The 23,110-nt window shown below is 37.7% G+C and overlaps 1 protein-coding gene across 1 annotated transcript in view; it reads right to left on the bottom strand.

Annotated features, from left to right (window-relative positions):
• Positions 1–22,786, bottom strand: part of LOC143910841 (uncharacterized) — a 40,982-nt gene extending 18,196 nt beyond the window's left edge. Inside the window, exon 1 of the mRNA XM_077429439.1 lies at positions 19,642–22,786. Coding sequence (XP_077285565.1) covers positions 19,642–21,303 — 1,662 coding nt within the window. The 5' untranslated portion in view covers positions 21,304–22,786. The remainder of the gene's footprint in view (positions 1–19,641) is intronic.
• Positions 22,787–23,110: the final 324 nt, after the last annotated feature.

Below are 23,110 nucleotides of genomic sequence, written 5' to 3'. Positions count from 1 at the left end.
ACTCGCTAACCTCACCAAACCTAACCCAACCTAACCTAACCATTATTGAAATCAAAGAATTCGACAATGCAAAAATATACTCAAAACTCGCTTACCTCACCATACCTTACCAAACCCAACCTAACCGTCACCGAAATCAAAAAATTCGACAGTGGAAAAATATACACAAAACCCGCTTACCTCATTAAACCTAACCCAACCTAACCTAACCATCACTGAAATCAAAGAATTCGACAATTCAAAAATATACACAAAACTCGCTTACCTCACCAAACCTAACCCAGCCTAGCCTAACCATCACCGAAATCAAAGAATTCGACATTGCAAAAATATACACAAATTTCGCTTACCTCACCAAACCTTACCCAAATCAGCCTAACTATCACCGAAGTCAAAGAATTCGACATTGCAAAAATATACACAAAACTCGCTAACCTCACCAAACCTAACCCAACCTAACCTAACCATCACCGAAATCAAAGAATTCGACATTGCAAAAATATACACAAAACTCGCTAACCTCACCAAACCTTACCCAACCTAGCCTAACTATCACCGAAATAAAAGAATTCGACAATGCAGAAATATACACAAAACTCGCTAACCTCACCAAACCTAACCTAACCTAACCTAACCTAACCTAACCTAACCTAACCTAACCTAACCCAACCTAACCTAACCATCACCGAAATCAAAGAATTCGACAATTCAAAAATATACACAAAACTCGCTTACCTCACCAAACCTAACCCAGCCTAGCCTAACCATCACCGAAATCAAAGAATTCGACATTGCAAAAATATACACAAATTTCGCAGACCTCACAAAACCTAACCCAACCTAGCCAAACTATCACCGAAATCAAAGAATTCGACAATGCAAAAATATACACAAAACTCGCTAACCTCACCAAACCTAACCCAGCCTAGCCTAACTATCACCGAAATCAAATAATTCGACAATGCAGAAATATACACAAATCCCGCTTACCTCACCAAACCTAACCCAACCTAACCTAACCATCACCGAAATCAAAGAATTCGAGATTTTAAAATTTAAACAAAACTCGCTAACCTCACCAAAACTAACCCAACCTAACCTAACCATCACCGATATCAAAGAATTCGCGATTGTAAGATGTACACAAAACTCGTTAACCTCACAAAACCTAACCCAACCTAGCCTAACTATCACCGAAATCAAAGAAATCGACAATGCAAAAATATACACAAAACTCGCTAACCTCACCAAACCTAACCCAACCAAGTCCAACTATCACCGAAATCAAAGAATTCGACAATGCAAAAATATACACAAAACTCGCTTACCTTACCAAACCTAACCCAACCTAACCTAACCATCACCGAAAACAAAGAATTCGACATTGCAAAAATATACACAAATTTCGCTTACCTCACCAAACCTTACCCAAATCAGCCTAACTATCACCGAAGTCAAAGAATTCGACATTGCAAAAATATACACAAAACTCGCTAACCTCACCAAACCTAACCCAACCTAACCTAACCATCACCGAAATCAAAGAATTCGACATTGCAAAAATATACACAAAACTCGCTAACCTCACCAAACCTTACCCAACCTAGCCTAACTATCACCGAAATAAAAGAATTCGACAATGCAGAAATATACACAAAACTCGCTAACCTCACCAAACCTAACCTAACCTAACCTAACCTAACCTAACCTAACCTAACCTAACCTAACCCAACCTAACCTAACCATCACCGAAATCAAAGAATTCGACAATTCAAAAATATACACAAAACTCGCTTACCTCACCAAACCTAACCCAGCCTAGCCTAACCATCACCGAAATCAAAGAATTCGACATTGCAAAAATATACACAAATTTCGCAGACCTCACAAAACCTAACCCAACCTAGCCAAACTATCACCGAAATCAAAGAATTCGACAATGCAAAAATATACACAAAACTCGCTAACCTCACCAAACCTAACCCAGCCTAGCCTAACTATCACCGAAATCAAATAATTCGACAATGCAGAAATATACACAAATCCCGCTTACCTCACCAAACCTAACCCAACCTAACCTAACCATCACCGAAATCAAAGAATTCGAGATTTTAAAATTTAAACAAAACTCGCTAACCTCACCAAAACTAACCCAACCTAACCTAACCATCACCGATATCAAAGAATTCGCGATTGTAAGATGTACACAAAACTCGTTAACCTCACAAAACCTAACCCAACCTAGCCTAACTATCACCGAAATCAAAGAAATCGACAATGCAAAAATATACACAAAACTCGCTAACCTCACCAAACCTAACCCAACCAAGTCCAACTATCACCGAAATCAAAGAATTCGACAATGCAAAAATATACACAAAACTCGCTTACCTTACCAAACCTAACCCAACCTAACCTAACCATCACCGAAAACAAAGAATTCGACATTGCAAAAATATACACAAATTTCGCTTACCTCACCAAACCTTACCCAAATCAGCCTAACTATCACCGAAGTCAAAGAATTCGACATTGCAAAAATATACACAAAACTCGCTAACCTCACCAAACCTAACCCAACCTAACCTTACCATCACCGAAATCAAAGAATTCGACATTGCAAAAATATACACAAAACTCGCTAACCTCACCAAACCTTACCCAACCTAGCCTAACTATCACCGAAATAAAAGAATTCGACAATGCAGAAATATACACAAAACTCGCTAACCTCACCAAACCTAACCCAACCTAGCCTATTTATCACCGAAATCAAAGAAATCGACAATGCAAAAATATACACAATACTCGCTTACCTTTCCAAACCTAACCCAACCTAACCTTACCATCACCGAAATCAGAGAATTCGAGTTTTTAAAATAAACACGAAACTCGCTTACCTCACCAAACCTAATCCAACCTTACCTTTCCATCACCGAAATCAAAGAATTCGAGATTCTAAGATTAACACAAAACTCGCTAACCTTACCAAACCTAACCCATCCCAACCTAACCGTCACCGAAGTCAAAGAATTCGACATTGCAAAAATATACACAAAACTCGCTAATCTCACCAAACCTTATCCAACCTAACCTAACCATCACCGAAATCAAAGAATTCGAGATTGTAAGATGTACACAAAACTCGTTAACCACACTAAACCTAACCCAACCTAGCCTAACTATCACCGAAATCAAAGAAATCGACAATGCAAAAATATACACAAAACTCGCTAACCTCACCAAACCTAACCCAACCTAGCCTAACTATCACCGAAATCAAAGAATCCGACAATGCAAAAATATACACAAAACTCGCTTACCTTACCAAACCTAACCCAACCTAACCTAACCATCACCGAAATTAAGAATTCGAGATTTTAAATTTTAAACAAAACTCGCTTAACGCCAAAACTAACCCAACCTAACCTAACTATCACCAAAATCAAAGAATTCGAGATTTTAAAATATACACGAAACTCGCTAACCTCACCAAACCTTATCCAACCTAACCTAACCATCACCGAAATCAAAGAATTCGACATTGCAAAAATATACACAAATTTCGCAGACCTCACAAAACCTAACCCAACCTAGCCAAACTATCACCGAAATCAAAGAATTCGACAATGCAAAAATATACACAAAACTCGCTAACCTCACCAAACCTAACCCAGCCTAGCCTAACTATCACCGAAATCAAATAATTCGACAATACAGAAATATACACAAATCCCGCTTACCTCACCAAACCTAACCCAACCAAGCCTAACTATCACCGAAATCAAAGAATTCGACAATGCAAAAATATACACAAAACTCGCTTACCTTACCAAACCTAACCCAACCTAACCTTACCCTCACCGAAATCAAAGAATTCGACATTGCAAAAATATACACAAATTTCGCTAACCTCACCAAACCTAACCCAACCTAGCCTAACTATCACCGAAATCAAAGAATTCGACAATGCAAAAATATACACAAAACTTGCTTACCTTAACAAACCTAACCCAACCCAACCTAACCGTCACCGAAATCAATAAACTCGACAATGAAAAAATATACACAAAACCCGCTTACCTCATTAAACCTAACCCAACCTAACCTAACCATCACCGAAATCAAAGAATTCGACAATGCAAAAATATACACAAAACTTGCTAACCTTAAAAAACCTAACCCAACCCAACCTAACCGTCACCGAAATCAATAAACTGGACAATGGAAAAATATACACAAAACCCGCTTACCTCATTAAACTTAACCCAACCTAACCTAACCATCACCGAAATCAAAGAATTCGACAATTTAAAAATATACACAAAACTCGCTAACCTCACCAAACCTAACCCAACCTAGCCAAACAATCACCAAAATCAAATAACTCGAGTTTTTAAGATTTACACAAATCTCGCTTACCTCACCAAACCTAACCCAACCTAACCTAACCATCACCGAAATCAAAGAATTCGACATTGCAAAAATATACACAAAACTCGCTAACCTCACCAAACCTTACCCAACCTAGCCTTACTATCACCGAAATAAAAGAATTCGACAATGCCGAAATATTCACAAAACTCGCTTACCTCACCAAACCTAACCCAACCAAGCCTAACTATCACCGAAATCAAAGAATTCGACAATGCAAAAATATACACAAAACTCGCTTACCTTACCAAACCTAACCCAACCTAACCTTACCCTCACCGAAATCAAAGAATTCGACATTGCAAAAATATACACAAATTTCGCTAACCTCACCAAACCTAACCCAACCTAGCCTAACTATCACCGAAATCAAAGAATTCGACAATGCAAAAATATACACAAAACTTGCTTACCTTAACAAACCTAACCCAACCCAACCTAACCGTCACCGAAATCAATAAACTCGACAATGAAAAAATATACACAAAACCCGCTTACCTCATTAAACCTAACCCAACCTAACCTAACCATCACCGAAATCAAAGAATTCGACAATGCAAAAATATACATAAAACTCGCTAACCTCACCAAACCTAACCCAACCAAGCCTAACTATCACTGAAATCAAAGAATTCGACAATGCAAAAATATACACAAAACTTGCTAACCTTAAAAAACCTAACCCAACCCAACCTAACCTTCACCGAAATCAATAAACTGGACAATGGAAAAATATACACAAAACCCGCTAACCTCATTAAACTTAACCCAACCTAACCTAACCATCACCGAAATCAAAGAATTCGACAATGCAAAAATATACACAAAACTCGCTAACCTCACCAAACCTAACCCAACCTAGCCACTAATCACCGAAATCAAAAAACTCGTGTTTTTAAGATTTACACAAATCTCGCTTACCTCACCAAACCTAACCCAACCTAACCTAACCATCACCGAAATCAAAGAATTCGACATTGCAAAAATATACATAAAACTCGCTAACCTCACCAATCCTTACCCAACCTAGCCTAACTATCACCGAAATAAAAGAATTCAACAATGCCGAAATATACACAAAACTCGCTTACCTCACCAAACCTAACCCAACCTAGCCTAACTATCACCGAAATCAAAGAAATCGACAATGCAAAAATATACACAAAACTCGCAAACCTTTCCAAACCTAACCTAACCTAACCTTACCATCACCGAAATCAGAGAATTCGAGTATTTAAAATATACACAAAACTCGCTAACCTCACCAAACCTAACCCAACCCAACCTTACCGTTACCGAAATCAAAGAATTCGACATTGCAAAAATATACACAAAACTCGCTAACCTTACCAAACCTAATCCAACCTAACCTAACTATCTCCGAAAGCAAAGAATTCGAGATTTTAAAATTTAAACAAAACAAGCTTACCTCACTTAAACTAACCCAACCTAACCTTACCATCACCGAAATCAAAGAATTCGAGATTTTAAAATATACACAAAACTCGCTAACCTCACCATACCTTAGCCAACCCAACCTAACCGTCACCGAAATCAATAAATTCGACAATAGAAAAATATACACAAAACCCGCTTACCTCATTAAACCTAACCCAACCTAACCAAACCATCACCGAAATCAAAGAATTCGACTATGCAAAAATATACACAAAACTCGCTAACCTCACCAAACCTAACCCAGCCTAGCCTAACTATCACCGAAATCAAAGAATTCGACATTGCAAAAATATACTCAAAACTCGCTAACCTCACCATACCTAACCCAACCAAGCCTAACTATCACCGAAATCAAAGAATTTGACAATGCAAAAATATACACAAAACTCGCTAACCTTACCAAACCTAACCCAACCTAACCTATCCATCACCGAAATCAAAGAATTCGAGATTTTAAAATTTAAACAAAACTCGCTAAACTCACCAAAAATAACCCAACCTAACCTAACTATCACCGAAATCAAAGAATTCGAGATTTTAAAATATACACGAAACTGGCTAACCTCACCAAACCTTATCCAACCTAACCTTACCATCACCGAAATCAAAGAATTCGACAATGCAAAAATATACACAAAACTCGCTAACCTCACCAAACCTAACCCAACCTAGCCACTAATCACCGAAATCAAAAAACTCGAGTTTTTAAGATTTACACAAATCTCGCTTACCTCACCAAACCTAACCCAACCTAACCTAACCATCACCGAAATCAAAGAATTCGACATTGCAAAAATATACATAAAACTCGCTAACCTCACCAATCCTTACCCAACCTAGCCTAACTATCACCGAAATAAAAGAATTCAACAATGCCGAAATATACACAAAACTCGCTTACCTCACCAAACCTAACTTAACCTAGCCTAACTATCACCGAAATCAAAGAAATCGACTAAGCAAAAATATACACAAAACTCGCAAACCTTTCCAAACCTAACACCTAACCTTACCATCACCGAAATCAGAGAATTCGAGTATTTAAAATATACACAAAACTCGCTAACCTCACCAAACCTAACCCAACCTAGCCACTAATCACCGAAATCAAAAAACTCGAGTTTTTAAGATTTACACAAATCTCGCTTACCTCACCAAACCTAACCCAACCTAACCTAACCATCACCGAAATCAAAGAATTCGACATTGCAAAAATATACACAAAACTCGCTTACCTCACCAAACCTTACCCAACCTAGCCTAACTATCACCGAAATAAAAGAATTCGACAATGCCGAAATATACACAAAACTCGCTTACCTCACCAAACCTAACCCAACCTAGCCTAACTATCACCGAAATCAAAGATTTTGACAATGCAAAAATATACACAAAACTCGCTAACCTTTCCAAACCTAACCTAACCTAACCTTACCATCACCGAAATCAGAGAATTCGAGTATTTAAAATATACACAAAACTCGCTAACCTCACCAAACCTGACCCAACCCAACCTAACCGTTACCGAAATCAAAGAATTCGACATTGCAAAAATATACACGAAACTCGCTAAACTCACCAAACCTAACCCAACCTAGCCTAAATATCACCCAAATCAAAGAATTCGACAATGCAAAAATATACACAAAACTCGCTAACCTCACCAACCCTAACCCAGCCTAGCCTAACTATCACCGAAATCAAAGAATTCGACAATGCAAAAATATACACAAATCCCGCTTACCTCACCAAACTTAACCCAACCTACCCTAACCATCACCGAAATCAAAGAATTCGAGATTCTAAGATTTACACAAAACTTGCTAAACTCACCAAAACTAACCCAAACTAACCTAACTATCACCGAAATCAAAGAATTCGAGATTTAAAAATATACACGAAACTCGCTAACCTCACCAAACCTTATTCAACCTAACCTAACCATCACCGAAATCAAAGAATTCGAGGATGTAAGATGTACACAAAACTCGTTAACTTCACTAAACCTAACCCAACCTAGCCTAACTATCACCAAAATCAAAGAAATCGACAATGCAAAAATATACACAAAACTCGCTAACCTCACCAAACCTTACCCAACAAGCCTTACTATCACCGAAATCAAAGAATTCGACAAAGCAAAAATATACACAAAACTCGCTCACTTTACCAAACCTAACCCAATCTAACCTAACCATCACCGAAATCAAAGAATTCGACATTGCAAAAATATACACAAAACTCGCTAACCTCACCAAACCTAACCCAGCCTAGCCTAAATATCACCGAAATCAAAGAATTCGACAATGCAAAAATATACTCAAAACTCGCTTACCTCACCATACCTTACCCAACCCAACCTAACCGTCACCGAAATCAAAAAATTCGACAATGGAAAAATATACACAAAACCCGCTTACCTCATTAAACCTAACCCAACCTAACCTAACCATCACCGAAATCAAAGAATTCGACAATTCAAAAATATACACAAAACTCGCTAACCTCACCAAACCTAACCCAGCCTAGCCTAACCATCACCGAAATCAAAGAATTCGACATTGCAAAAATATACACAAATTTTGCTAACCTCACCAAACCTTACCCAAATTAGCCTAACTATCACCGAAGTCAAAGAATTCGACATTGCAAAAATATACACAAAACCCGCTTACCTCATTAAACCTAACCCAACCTAACCTAACCATCACCGAAATCAAAGAATTCGACAATTCAAAAATATACACAAAACTCGCTAACCTCACCAAACCTAACCCAGCCTAGCCTAACCATCACCGAAATCAAAGAATTCGACATTGCAAAAATATACACAAATTTCGCTTACCTCACCAAACCTTACCCAAATTAGCCTAACTATCACCGAAGTCAAAGAATTCGACATTGCAAAAATATACACAAAACTCGCTTACCTCACCAAACCTAACCCAACCTAACCTAACCATCAACGAAATCAAAGAATTCGACATTGCAAAAATATACACAAAACTCGCTAACCTCACCAAACCTTACCCAACCTAGCCTAACTATCACCGAAATCAAAGAAATCGACAATGCAAAAATATACACAATACTCGCTTACCTTTCCAAACCTAACCCAACCTAACCTTACCATCACCGAAATCAGAGAATTCGAGTTTTTAAAATAAACACGAAACTCGCTTACCTCACCAAACCTAATCCAACCTTACCTTTCCATCACCGAAATCAAAGAATTCGAGATTCTAAGATTAACACAAATCTCGCGAACTTCACCAAACCTAACCCATTCCAACCTAACCGTCACCGAAGTCGAAGAATTCGACAATGCAAAAATATACACAAAACTCGCTAACCTTACCAAACCTTACCCAACCTAGCCTAACTATCACCGAAATCAAAGAACTCGAGTTTTTAAGATTTACACAAATTTTGCTAACCACAGCAAACCTAACCCAACCCAACCTAACCGTCACCGAAGTCAAAGAATTCGACAATGCAAAAATATACACAAAACTCGCTAGCCTCATTAAACCTCACCCAACCTAACCTAACCATCACCGAAATCAAAAAATTCGACATTGCAAAAATATACACAAAACTCGCTAACCTCACCAAACCGAACCCAACCTAGCCTAACTATCACCGAAATCAAAGAATTAGACAATGCAAAAATATACACGAAACTCGCTTACCTCACCAAACCTATCCCAACCTAGCCTGACTATCACCGAAATCAAAGAATTCGAAAATGCAAAAATATACACAAAACTCGCTTACCTCACCAAACCTAGCCCAACCTAGCCTAACTATCACCGAAATCGAAGAAATCTACAATGCAAAAATTTACACAAAACAAGCTTACCTCACCAAACCTAACTAAACCTAGCCAAGCTATCACCGAAATTAAAGAATTCGACAATGCAAAATTATACACAAAACTCGCTTACCTCACCAAACCTAACCCAACCTTACCTAACTATCACCAAAATTAAAGAATTCGACAATGCAAAAATATACACAAAACTCGCTTACCTCACCAAACCTAGCCCAACCTAGCCTAACTATCACCGAAATCGAAGAAATCTACAATGCAAAAATTTACACAAAACAAGCTTACCTCACCAAACCTAACCCAACCTAGCCTAACTATCACCGAAATCAAAGAATTCGAAAATGCAAAAATATACACAAAACTCGCTTACCTCACCAAACCTAACCCAACCTAGCCTAACTATCACCGAAATCGAAGAAATCTACAATGCAAAAATTTACACAAAACAAGCTTACCTCACCAAACCCAACTAAACCTAGCCTAGTTATCACCAAAATTAAAGAATTCGACAATGCAAAAATATACACAAAACTCGCTTACCTCACCAAACCTAGCCCAACCTAGCCTAACTATCACCGAAATCGAAGAAATCTACAATGCAAAAATTTACACAAAACAAGCTTACCTCACCAAACCTAACCCAACCTAGCCTAACTATCACCGAAATTAAAGAATTCGACAACGCAAAAATATACACAAAACTTGTTTACCTCACCAAACCCAACCCAACCTAGCCTAACTATCACCGAAATCAAAGAATTCGACATTGCAAAAATATACACGAAACTCGCTTACCTCACCAAATTTTACTCAACCCAACCTAACCGTCACCGAAATCAAAGAATTCGACATTGCAAAATAAAAAAACACAAAACTCGCTTACCTCACCATACCAAACCCAACCTAACCTATCCAACACCGAAATCAAAGAATTCGTTAGTGCAAAAATATACACAAAACTCGCTAACCTCACCAAACCTAACCCAACCTAGCCTTACTTTCACCGAAATCAAAGAATTCGACAATGCAAAAATATACACGAAACTCGCTCACCTCACCAAACTTAACCCAACCCAACCTAACCGTCACCGAAGTCAAAGAATTCGACAATGCAAAAATATTTACAAAACTCGCTTACCTCACCAAACCTAACCCAACCTAGCCTAACTATCACCGAAATCAAAGAATTCGAAAATGCAAAAATATACACAAAACTCGCTAACCTTACCAAACCTAGCCCAACCTAGCCTAACTATCACCGAAATCAAAGAAATCTACAATGCAAAAATTTACACAAAACAAGCATACCTCAAGAAATAAGAAATCAAAGAATTCAAGATTTTAAAATTTAAACAAAACTCGCTAAACTCACCAAAACTAACCCAACCTAACCTAACTATCACCAAAATCAAAGAATTCGAGATTTTAAAATATACACGAAACTGGCTAACCTCACCAAACCTTATCCAACCTTACCTTACCATCACCGAAATCAAAGAATTCGAGATTTTAAAATTTAAACAAAACTCGCTAACCTCACCAAAACTAACCCAACCTAACCTAACCATCACCGAAATCAAAGAATTCGACATTGCAAAAATATACACAAATTTCGCTCACCTCACCAAACCTAACCCAACCTAGACTAACTATCACCGAAATCAAAGAATTCGACAATGCAAAAATATACACAAAACTTGCTTACCTTACCAAACCTAACCCATCCCAACCTAACTGTCACCGAAGTCAAAAAATTCGACATTGCAAAAATATACACAAAACTCGCTAACCTCACAAAACCTAACCCAACCTAGCCAAACTATCACCGAAATCAAAGAATTCGACAATGCAAATATATACACAAAACTTGCTAACCTTAACAAACCTAACCCAACCCAACCTAACCGTCACCGAAATCAATAAACTCGACAATGGAAAAATATACACAAAACCCGCTGACCTCATTAAATTTAACCCAACCTAACCTAACCATCACCGAAATCAAGGAATTCGACAATGCAAAAATATACACAAAACACGCTAACCTCACTAAACCTAACCCAACCTAGCCTAACTATCACCGAAATCAAAGAAATCGACAATGCAAAAATATACACAAAACTCGCTAACCTCACGAAACCTTGCCCAACAAGCCTTACTATCACCGAAATCAAAGAATTCGACAAAGCAAAAATATACACAAAACTCGCTTACTTTACCAAACCTAACCCAACCTAACCTAACCATCACCGAAATCAAAGAATTTGACAATGCAAAAATATACACAAAACTCGCTAACCTCACCAAACCTAACCCAGCCTAGCCTAACTATCACCGAAATCAAAGAATTCGACAATGCAAAAATATACACAAATCCCGCTTACCTCACCAAACCTAACCCAACCTAACCTAACCATCACCGAAATCAAAGAATTCGAGATTTTAAAATTTAAACAAAACTCGCTAACCTCACCAAAACTAACCCAACCTAACCTAGCCATCACCGAAATCAAGGAATTCGACAATGCAAAAATATACACAAAACTCGCTAACCTCACTAAACCTAACCCAACCTAGCCTAACTATCACCGAAATCAAAGAAATCGACAATGCAAAAATATACACAAAACTCGCTAACCTCACCAAACCTAACCCAACCAAGCCTAACTATCACCGAAATCAAAGAATTCGACAATGCAAAAATATACACAAAACTCGTTAACCTCACTAAACCTAACCCAACCTAGCCTAACTATCACCAAAATCAAAGAAATCGACAATGCAAAAATTCACACAAAACTCGCTAACCTCACCAAACCTAACCCAACCAAGCCTAACTATCACCGAAATCAAAGAATTCGACAATGCAAAAATATACAGAAAACTCGCTTACCTTACCAAACCTAACCCAACCTAACCTTACCATCACCGAAGTCAAAGAATTCGACAATGCAAAAATATACACAAAACTCGCTAACCTCACCAAACCTAACCCAACCTAGCCAAACAATCACCGAAATCAAAGAACTCGAGTTTTTAAGATTTACACAAATCTCGCTAACCTCACCAAACCTAACCCAACCTAGCCTAACTATCACAGATATCAAAGAATTCGACAAAGCAAAAATATACACAAAACTTGCTAACCTTAAAAAACCTAACCCAACCCAACCTAACCGTCACCGAAATCAATAAACTCGACAATGGAAAAATATACACAAAACCCGCTTACCTCATTAAACTTTACCCAACCTAACCTAACCATCACCGAAATCAAAGAATTCGACAATGCAAAAATATACACAAAACTTGCTAACCTTAAAAAACCTAACCCAACCCAACCTAACCGTCACCGAAATCAAAAAACTCGACAATGAAAAAATATACACAAAACCCGCTTACCTCATTAAACCTAACCCAACCTAACCTAACCATCACCGAAATCAAAGAATTCGACAATGCAAAGTTATACACAAAACTCGCTAACCTCACCAAACCTTACCCAACCTAGCCTAACTATCACCGAAATAAAAGAATTCGACAATGCAGAAATATACACAAAACTCGCTTACCTCACAAAACCTAACCCAACCTAGCCTAGCTATCACCGAAATCAAAGAATTCGACAATGCAAAAATATACACAAAACTCGCTTACCTTTCCACACCTAACCCAACCTAACCTAACCATCACCGAAATCAGAGAATTCGAGTTTTTAAAATATACACGAATTTTGCTAACCTCACCAAACCTTTCCGAACCTAACCTAACCATCACCGAAATCAAAGAAATCGACATTGCAAAAATATACTCAAAACTCGCTAACCTCACCATACCTAACCCAACCTAGCCTAACTATCACCGAAATCAAAGAATTTGACAATGCAAAAATATACACAAAACTCGCTTACCTTACCAAACCTAACCCAACCTAACCTAACTATCACCGAAATCAAAGAATTCGAGATTTTAAAATATACACGAAACTGGCTCACCTCACCAAACCTTATCCAACCTAACCTAACCATCACCGAAATCAAAGAATTCAAGATTTTAAAATTTAAACAAAACTCGCTAAACTCACCAAAACTAACCCAACCTAACCTAACTTTCACCAAAATCAAAGAATTCGAGATTTTAAAATATACACGAAACTGGCTAACCTCACCAAACCTTATCCAACCTTACCTTACCATCACCGAAATCAAAGAATTCGAGATTTTAAAATTTAAACAAAACTCGCTAACCTCACCAAAACTAACCCAACCTAACCTAACCATCACCGAAATCAAAGAATTCGACATTGCAAAAATATACACAAATTTCGCTAACCTCACCAAACCTAACCCAACCTAGACTAACTATCACCGAAATCAAAGAATTCGACAATGCAAAAATATACACAAAACTTGCTAACCTTACCAAACCTAACCCATCCCAACCTAACTGTCACCGAAGTCAAAGAATTCGACATTGCAAAAATATACACAAAACTCGCTAACCTCACAAAACCTAACCCAACCTAGCCAAACTATCACCGAAATCAAAGAATTCGACAATGCAAATATATACACAAAACTTGCTAACCTTAACAAACCTAACCCAACCCAACCTAACCGTCACCGAAATCAATAAACTCGACAATGGAAAAATATACACAAAACCCGCTGACCTCATTAAATTTAACCCAACCTAACCTAACCATCACCGAAATCAAAGAATTCGACAATGCAAAAATATACACAAAACTCGCTTACCTCACTAAACCTAACCCAACCTAGCCTAACTATCACCGAAATCAAAGAAATCGACAATGCAAAAATATACACAAAACTCGCTAACCTCACCAAACCTAACCCAACCAAGCCTAACTATCACCGAAATCAAAGAATTCGACAATGCAAAAATATACACAAAACTCGTTAACCTCACTAAACCTAACCCAACCTAGCCTAACTATCACCAAAATCAAAGAAATCGACAATGCAAAAATATACACAAAACTCGCTAACCTCACCAAACCTAACCCAACCAAGCCTAACTATCACCGAAATCAAAGAATTCGACAATGCAAAAATATACAGAAAACTCGCTTACCTTACCAAACCTAACCCAACCTAACCTTACCATCACCGAAGTCAAAGAATTCGACAATGCAAAAATATACACAAAACTCGCTAACCTCACCAAACCTAACCCAACCTAGCCAAACAATCACCGAAATCAAAGAACTCGAGTTTTTAAGATTAACACAAATCTCGCTCACCTCACCAAACCTAACCCAACCTAGCCTAACTATCACCGATATCAAAGAATTCGACAAAGCAAAAATATACACAAAACTTGCTAACCTTAAAAAACCTAACCCAACCCAACCTAACCGTCACCGAAATCAATAAACTCGACAATGGAAAAATATACACAAAACCCGCTTACCTCATTAAACTTAACCCAACCTAACCTAACCATCACCGAAATCAAAGAATTCGACAATGCAAAAATATACACAAAACTCGCTAACCTCACCAAACCTAACCCACCCAAGCCTAACTATCACCGAAATCAAAGAATTCGACAATGCAAAAATATACACAAAACTCGCTAACCTCACCAAACCTAACCCAACCAAGCCTAACTATCACCGAAATCAAAGAATTCGAAAATGCAAAAATATACACAAAACTCGTTAACTGGAAAAGACTTCGATAATGGTTTGATGTAGTTTATTGAAATGTAAAATTTGCACGTGGTGGTTCAGCGGAGCGTACGAGAACACAACTTCTACGTACGCCGTCTTTTCGCTGACTCACCGACCGTAGCGTTCTTCCGCTTGGGTCGACACTACTGCCAACTCGTCAATAATGCCAATCGACAATCAGTTAATAAGACTGTTTGCCATACGTCATTATAAAAGTCGGAACATAGTCCCACATAGGAAAACTGTTGAACAATACAGTTATTCTACAGAGTTACAGCATTACTGACGAGTCGTTTACAATAACTCATAGCTCTTAAATTAATTAAATAGAGGGTGAATAATGAAACCTTTGCCTCATCCAGTGTGAGGATAAAATCAATTTATTGGTTCAGTAATATTTCAACTTATAGGTATACCTCTGGTGAATGTTGTTTCTATTTACATTTAAATTTTTGAAATCTCCTTTGAAGCTGTGAATAAGCATTACAAGATAAGGTTACTTTAAAAAAGAGAGAGTGGACTGTATATAGTTTAAAACTTAAGCATTCCTCATCTTGAGGTTAACTTAGACAATACAATGTTGACACTATTACAGTTGTCAATACAGATCAGCTATTACCGATCAACTAAACTTGATTAGTGAGTGTAATGCTCCTAAGTTAACTTGATTTCATCAACAAGTAACACAAACATTGCTAAATTAAAAGTAAATTGGAAAGTCATTCATTCATTCCTACAAGCAGGAAATGAAGGCGAACTATGATTATAGATGTCTCTACGTTAAACATCGAAATGTTCAGTATTATAATATTTACTTATTCTATGATTCACATAGATACTATAAACAGTAAGAGTTAACTTATGTTTTCATAACAAGAAACAGAAGACCTGCGGATGACTCCCGGCAGGTTATAATTAAGTAGACATGAAATAATTTAAGATGCTCCATTAAGTTTGGCTTGGAGACTAACATTAACAAATCATGAATATAATTTTAACTGTCAAATTTGAACAATTTATTTTAAACTCGGATATCCTTCCGAGTGATGACATGAGACAAGTCTTATATTATAAAGACAAAATGATTAGATTAAATTCGGAGATATATACTGCCGAATGTTAAAATGAAAATAGCTTAAATTATACACACAACACAATTAAAGTGAATTACGGAGTACTACTATTAACATTGAATGATTTAAACTCATGATTACATCTAATAAGTAATATGCGTTGGGGGTAGTGTCTTCGGGTTAAACTAAGCTACCGAAGTTGACGGAATTGAAGCTGCTGTTTCTCCTCCATCTTGCTGATCTTCCTTCCTGTCAAGTGGTCCTTGTGGTAGAATCGGCAATGGCGCCACTAGATGACTGGACCGACGAAACTCTCCGCTGGCAGTAAAGACGTCGACGACTCGAACTCTGCCATCTGATCCGGGATACAATTTAGTGACTCGACCCAAGACCCATCGGGTTGGCAGCATGTGTTCCTCCTTTAACAGGACCATTTGACCCACACTCAGATTGTTGCTCGAGTCCTTCTTCCATTTGTGTCGTAACTGCAAAGAATGTAAATATTCCGCCGACCAACGTTTCCAAAATGCTGCTGTGGTCAATTGTATCTGAAGCAGATTGGCATGGACATTAGTGTTATATTTAACCTCCATTGGAAGAGCGAGTAAGGATCTGCCAATTAAGAAATGTCCAGGTGTGAGGGGTAAAAGGTCTAGTGGATCCGAAGACAAGGGACTAAGAGGACGGGAATTCATGCAAGCTTCTATTTGAGTCAATACCGTACGAAAAGATTCGAAATTTAAGGTGGTGGCCTTTAACACCTTGTTTAAATGAATCTTCATGGATTTAACCGCTGCTTCCCACAGCCCTCCCATGTGAGGCGCCCTTGGCGGGTTAAACTTCCAACGAATCCCTTCGGAGGCTACATACCGTAGTAGCTTCTCCTCATGAGGACGTTCGTAAATTAATTTTACTAAATTAACGAGTTCACGACTTGCACCGACAAAATTAGTAGCATTGTCGGAATATATCGTATTGGGCCTGCCACGTCTGGCTACGAATCTTCTTAAACAATTTAAGAAATTTGAACTCGTTAAGTCTCCGACAAGTTCCAAGTGAACTGCCTTACTGGAAAAACACACAAAGACACAAACGTAACCCTTAATTATCTTAGAATTCTTATTGCAACCACTCTTCACAGGAAAAGGTCCTGCGAAGTCTATCCCCGCATGACCGAAAGGAAAATTCGCAGTGGTACGTTCAAGCGGGAGTAATCCCATTAATCTATTGTGTGACAGTGGTTTATTTCTGAAACAAATGACACATGAACGCACCACTCCTTTGACAGTATTATGTCCGGCCAATGGCCAATAGGTCTGCCGCAATAACGACAGTAAGGCTTGAGTACCCAAGTGAATATATTATAAGTGTGCATCTCGGACAATCATGTGTGTAAGTTTATGCTTATTTGACAAGATAATGGGTGACGTTGATAGAGTTGTTCCCAGAGGAAGTCTACTTCCAACACAAATTAAATTCTCATGGAATAGAGGGGACAATTTAGCTAATTTACTGCTACTGGGAATTGGATGTCCCTTGCTCAGCAAATGATATTCCAATGGAAATGATTCCATTTGCGATAACCTAATCAAATTATTTAAAGCATCTTTTAATTCTAAAGCGGACGGTTCGTTATTTTCTTTAACGTTTAATTGTTTATTCCTTAGTGGCCGACGAACATATGATAAAACTCGAAGGAGTCTTGGAAGATGAGAATATTTATCTATCCAATTATTTTCCCTCACAAGGGTAGCGTTAGTGACTACCCTTCTCTCTGGAAGATCTATTGTGATCTCAGGAGGTCTTCGAGGCCATCGTGATTCGTCTAATTTCAACCAACTAGGGCCGTCCCACCATAACGAATTATGATTTAATTCTGATGGTTGAGTCCCTCGAGAAATTAAATCTGCTGGATTGTCTGTAGAGGAGACATGGTACCACTCAATGGGTTGAGATATTGATTGGATTTCGGCCACTCGATTGGCAACGAAGGTGGTCCATTTACATGACTCTCCTCTAATCCAATGCAATGCGACGGTTGAATCCGTCCAATAATATTTTTCATTAATATGAATTGTTAATTGGTCTATTGTTGACTTCATTAACTTTGATAATAACATAGCGGAGCACAGCTCTAAACGCGGAATAGTTACAAAACTGAGCGGAGCGACTCTCGAACGAGAACACACAAGATGACATTTGGAATTTCCCAATTGATCAGTACATTTTACATAAATACAAGCACCATAAGCTTTCTCGGATGCGTCACAAAATCCGTGTGCCTGTATATTAATGGCATTATTTAGTATTATCAATCTAGGAATTTTATAAAGTTTCATGACTGTATTGGATAATTGACAATCCTTCCATTTTTTGAAGATTGTCTGAGGAATGAGTTCAATAAGTTTTAATAAAAATAAATTTAACCAATCTGATTGGACACTAGGTCCCACCATCAAAATATTATTTAGTGAGATATTGGACGTTGTCTTCGCGGACGCATCAAAAACTACACGATATTTAGTGGTAAGGCTAGACTCCTTAACCACGACGTGATGAGGTAAATAACAATGAACCTCATGTGCCTCCGGAGGTTCACACTCTGACATATGTCCTAAATTTATGTACTCTTCTAAAACTTTATTGTATTCCATTTTTAAATTATTATTGGCTAAAAAACGTCTTTCCAAAGTTTTGTGTCTTTTCTCCGCAATGTGCAATGAACTTCTTAATACTACCGGGGAATTTTTATATGGTAAAGCTACACAAAATCTACCGTTTTTATCTCGTGATGTGTGTGCTTGGAAATGTTCCTCACATCTTTTCTCCTCAAGAGATTGATGTTTTACCATAGGAACCTGGTCTATCATCCAAAAGTTTTGAATGTGACTGTCTAATTGACTTAAGCCTATGTGGCTCTTCCCTGGAGCATTATTTACTTCGGGATATGGACCAACTATTGTCCATCCGAATTCGGTATCCTTTAAGATAGGCATACCTTTTCCTAACTGGATGGTTCCTGCTTTCATAGCATGAACGCAAATCTCGGCGCCGAGCAATAAATCGATTGGCGTCGGTTTATTCCAAAGGGGATCTGATAACTTGATTCCCGCTGGTATTGAAATTAACTGTTGATCCAGTTTCACAGTTGGAATTTCGCCAGTAATTTCTGGTAATACCAAACACAACACTTTGGTTGAGTAATTAGTGGTTGAAGACCTTATGGTCACCTTGGTGATGTGACGAATGCTACTTTCTTGATTAGCGATACCTACAATTTTTTGAGAGATTTTCTCTAATTTGAAGTTATTCTTCTTAGCGAAAGATGTGGTAACATAGTTGACTTGTGAGCCGGAATCTAATAATGTGCGGCCCTTAACGACCGTTCCATTGGACGTTATAATGTCTACTTGTACCGTGGGTAAAATTATCTCCCTTTGAGAGAAATGAGTAGAATGAGCATTAATTGACTTCCTTCCCGTATTATTTGAACTAAATGTATCGTCCTGATGCAACAAAGTATGATGGTTTTGTTTGCACCTTAAGCAATTAAAGTTAGACCTGCAATTTGTTATCTTATGCGATGAATTTAAACATTTAAAACACATGTTATTAGATTTAACGAATTCATTTCTTTCCAAACTGGATTTTGCTTTGAATTTATCGCATTTACCTATGAAATGATTATTTCGACAAAATGCACATGAGTTTACTCTACTTGATGGGTTTTTGTTCGCGACATGAGTTCTCCTGATTCGTTGACGGTTATGAGGGAATTCTTTCACCGTAATTACAGATGCAGTAGATTGTAATACGTTACATCTATTCTGCAGAAACGTTTCTAACTTCTCGTACGGTGGCATTTCTCTGTCAACCAGAGATGTTTCCCAGTCCTTTAATAAACTAAATGGTAATTTCCTTAGAACTAAACATGTTACCCATGGATCTAAATTTTCTCTCGCGTAACCCAATGATTCAATGTTTTTAATACACACCGTTACCTTATTTAATAGATCTCTCAATTCGATATGTGATTCCTTTGTGATTAATTTTAAGTCACAAAGTGAGTTGATCCTAGTTTTAAGATTAAGTCTTGGTAAATTGTATTGCTTGTCTAAAATACTCCACGTTATTTCATAATTGTCTGAGCTAATATCTAACCCTGATACAGCTGCTAAAGCGGGACCGAGTAATGATTGATGCAAATATAGTAATTTAGTGACATTCGAATATTCCGTTTTGTTTCCTATTATATTCTTAAAAGCTTGTTGAAATGATTGCCATTCAGATGGATCTCCCTGAAATGTGGGAATGGTTAACGTCGGTAACTTATCTCTAGCAAATTTAATTGTTGCTTGCTCTACCTTTAGTTTACTATCTTGAAAGGATTGGCAATCTAATGCTGCTTTAAGATTTTTAACTGTTATTGTAATTGCATCGTACTCTTCGTCTATTTTGGCCGCTTTCGATATGTCTGTAAGGTTATCTAAATACTCGTAATGGAGTTTTCGGACATAATCGTATGCTTCTTTAATGGTTTGATACTGTCCTTCATCTAATTCGGAGGATTTATCTATTTTTCCTTTTAGTCTTTGTACCGCGCCTGAATACCTTAATTCTATTGACGTCATTATAACTTCTACTTTATTTTCCTTCGCTAATATTTCTATCGATTGAGTCTGACTTCGAGTCTGATGTATTCTAGAGCTTGACCTGTCTCTAATAGGTTCTACGTCCCTAGTTGGATTTCGACCTTTATGCGACTGGGAAGTCGAAGCTTCTATTTCCTCGTTTTTAGCACTTGACATTTGTTTCAGAAAGTTGCACTATTTCGTCTCATAAATACAGTTATTCTCTACTATAGCTGTCAATTGAACTATTCGTAGAGATAAGGTAATAATATTCAATGATTAACCGTGAATCTTAATATTCTACTTTAACTATTATCACCAGAATCTATCCAACATATTTTGGAAGAAATAACAACCCTAAATTGGTGGGTGCTTGATTTAAACCACTTTGGGGCTACAAGTCTTGTGATTTATTTTAAATCACCACTGTTTCATCACACATTATGAAACAAAGAGATCTACCGATGTATGAATATACCGGTATGTACTTGATTTAATCCACTTTGGGGCTACAAGTCTTGTGATTTATTTTAAATCACCACTGTTTCATCACACATTATGAAACAAAGAGATCTACCGATGTATGAATATACCGGTACGTACTTGGCTTAAGCCACTTTGGGGCTACAAGTGTAATTCCACATTTATCGTGGAGGGGGGGGGGGGAGGATGTTTCTACACACATTAAGAAACAAATAGATCTACCGATGTATGAATATACCGGTACGTACTTGGTTTAAGCCACTTTGGGGCTACAAGTGTAATTCCACATTTATTGTGGAGGGGGGGGGGAGGGTGTTTCTACATACATTAAGAAACAAAGATCTACCGATGTATGAATATACCGGTACGTACTTGGTTTAAGCCACTTTGGGGCTACAAGTGTAATTCCACATTTATCGTGGAGGGGGGGGGGAGGGTGTTTCTACACACATTAAGAAACAAAGATCTACCGATGTATGAATATACCGGTATGTACTTGCTTTAAACCACTTTGGGGCTACAAGTATAATTCCCCACGTGCTTTGCTAATTTTACACTACATCTGATTTTACACTTTTAATACGAAATTCGATGCGACCGATGAAACATTCCTTCGTAGCGCGATATTATTTTATACAATCGCGTTAATTAATTGTTATACTTTAAAACATATTTTAAAAACTGACCTACCCACATGATTGCCTTTTGAACAGATTGCCTGAGATTGAATACATTCACTTACTTGAATATCCTTTACGATGTTTATGTGATCGTTCCGATAATTTTGGATTACCTCTGTGTCCCATGCGTCTTTGTAGGTTATGTTTTTATTTATATATTTTCTGCGTCAATCACGCGGTCATGTACCTCTGTACATCAATCAATATATTGCTGAAATAGAAGCAAACATGTTATTAGTATTGGAAAGGTATGGATAGTAACAAAGGAACGATACCGATTTCTTAATTGACATCCATTTTTTCTCGACCACGTTTTTTCCTATTGGTTTTCCCGTTTGGTGTTGTGGCCTAGGTTACTGGTGTCCGGTTCGAAATGACCATCATGGAAAAGACTTCGATAATGGTTTGATGTAGTTTATTGAAATGTAAAATCTGCACGTGGATATGGGCCAGAGGAGCGTACGAGAACACAAGTTGTCCGTACGCCGTCTGCTCGCTGACTCACCGACCGTAGCGTTCTTCCGCTTGGGTCGACACTACTGCCAACTCGTCAATAATGCCAATCGACAATCAGTTAATAAGACTGTTTGCCATACGTCATTATAAAAGTCGGAACATTAACCTCACTAAACCTAACCCAACCTAGCCTAACTATCACCGAAATCAAAGAAATCGACAATGCAAAAATATACACAAAACTCGCTAACCTCACCAAACCTAACCCAACCAAGCCTAACTATCACCGAAATCAAAGAATTCGACAATGCAAAAATATACACAAAACTCGCTTACCTTACCAAACCTAACCCAACCTAACCTTA

Source organism: Arctopsyche grandis, chromosome 4, assembly GCF_051622035.1.
Source record: "Arctopsyche grandis isolate Sample6627 chromosome 4, ASM5162203v2, whole genome shotgun sequence".
In the NCBI taxonomy this organism is placed as follows: domain Eukaryota; kingdom Metazoa; phylum Arthropoda; class Insecta; order Trichoptera; family Hydropsychidae; genus Arctopsyche; species Arctopsyche grandis.
The sequence above is the reverse complement of the archived record's forward strand: the minus strand, read 5'-3'. Positions and strand labels throughout refer to the sequence as shown.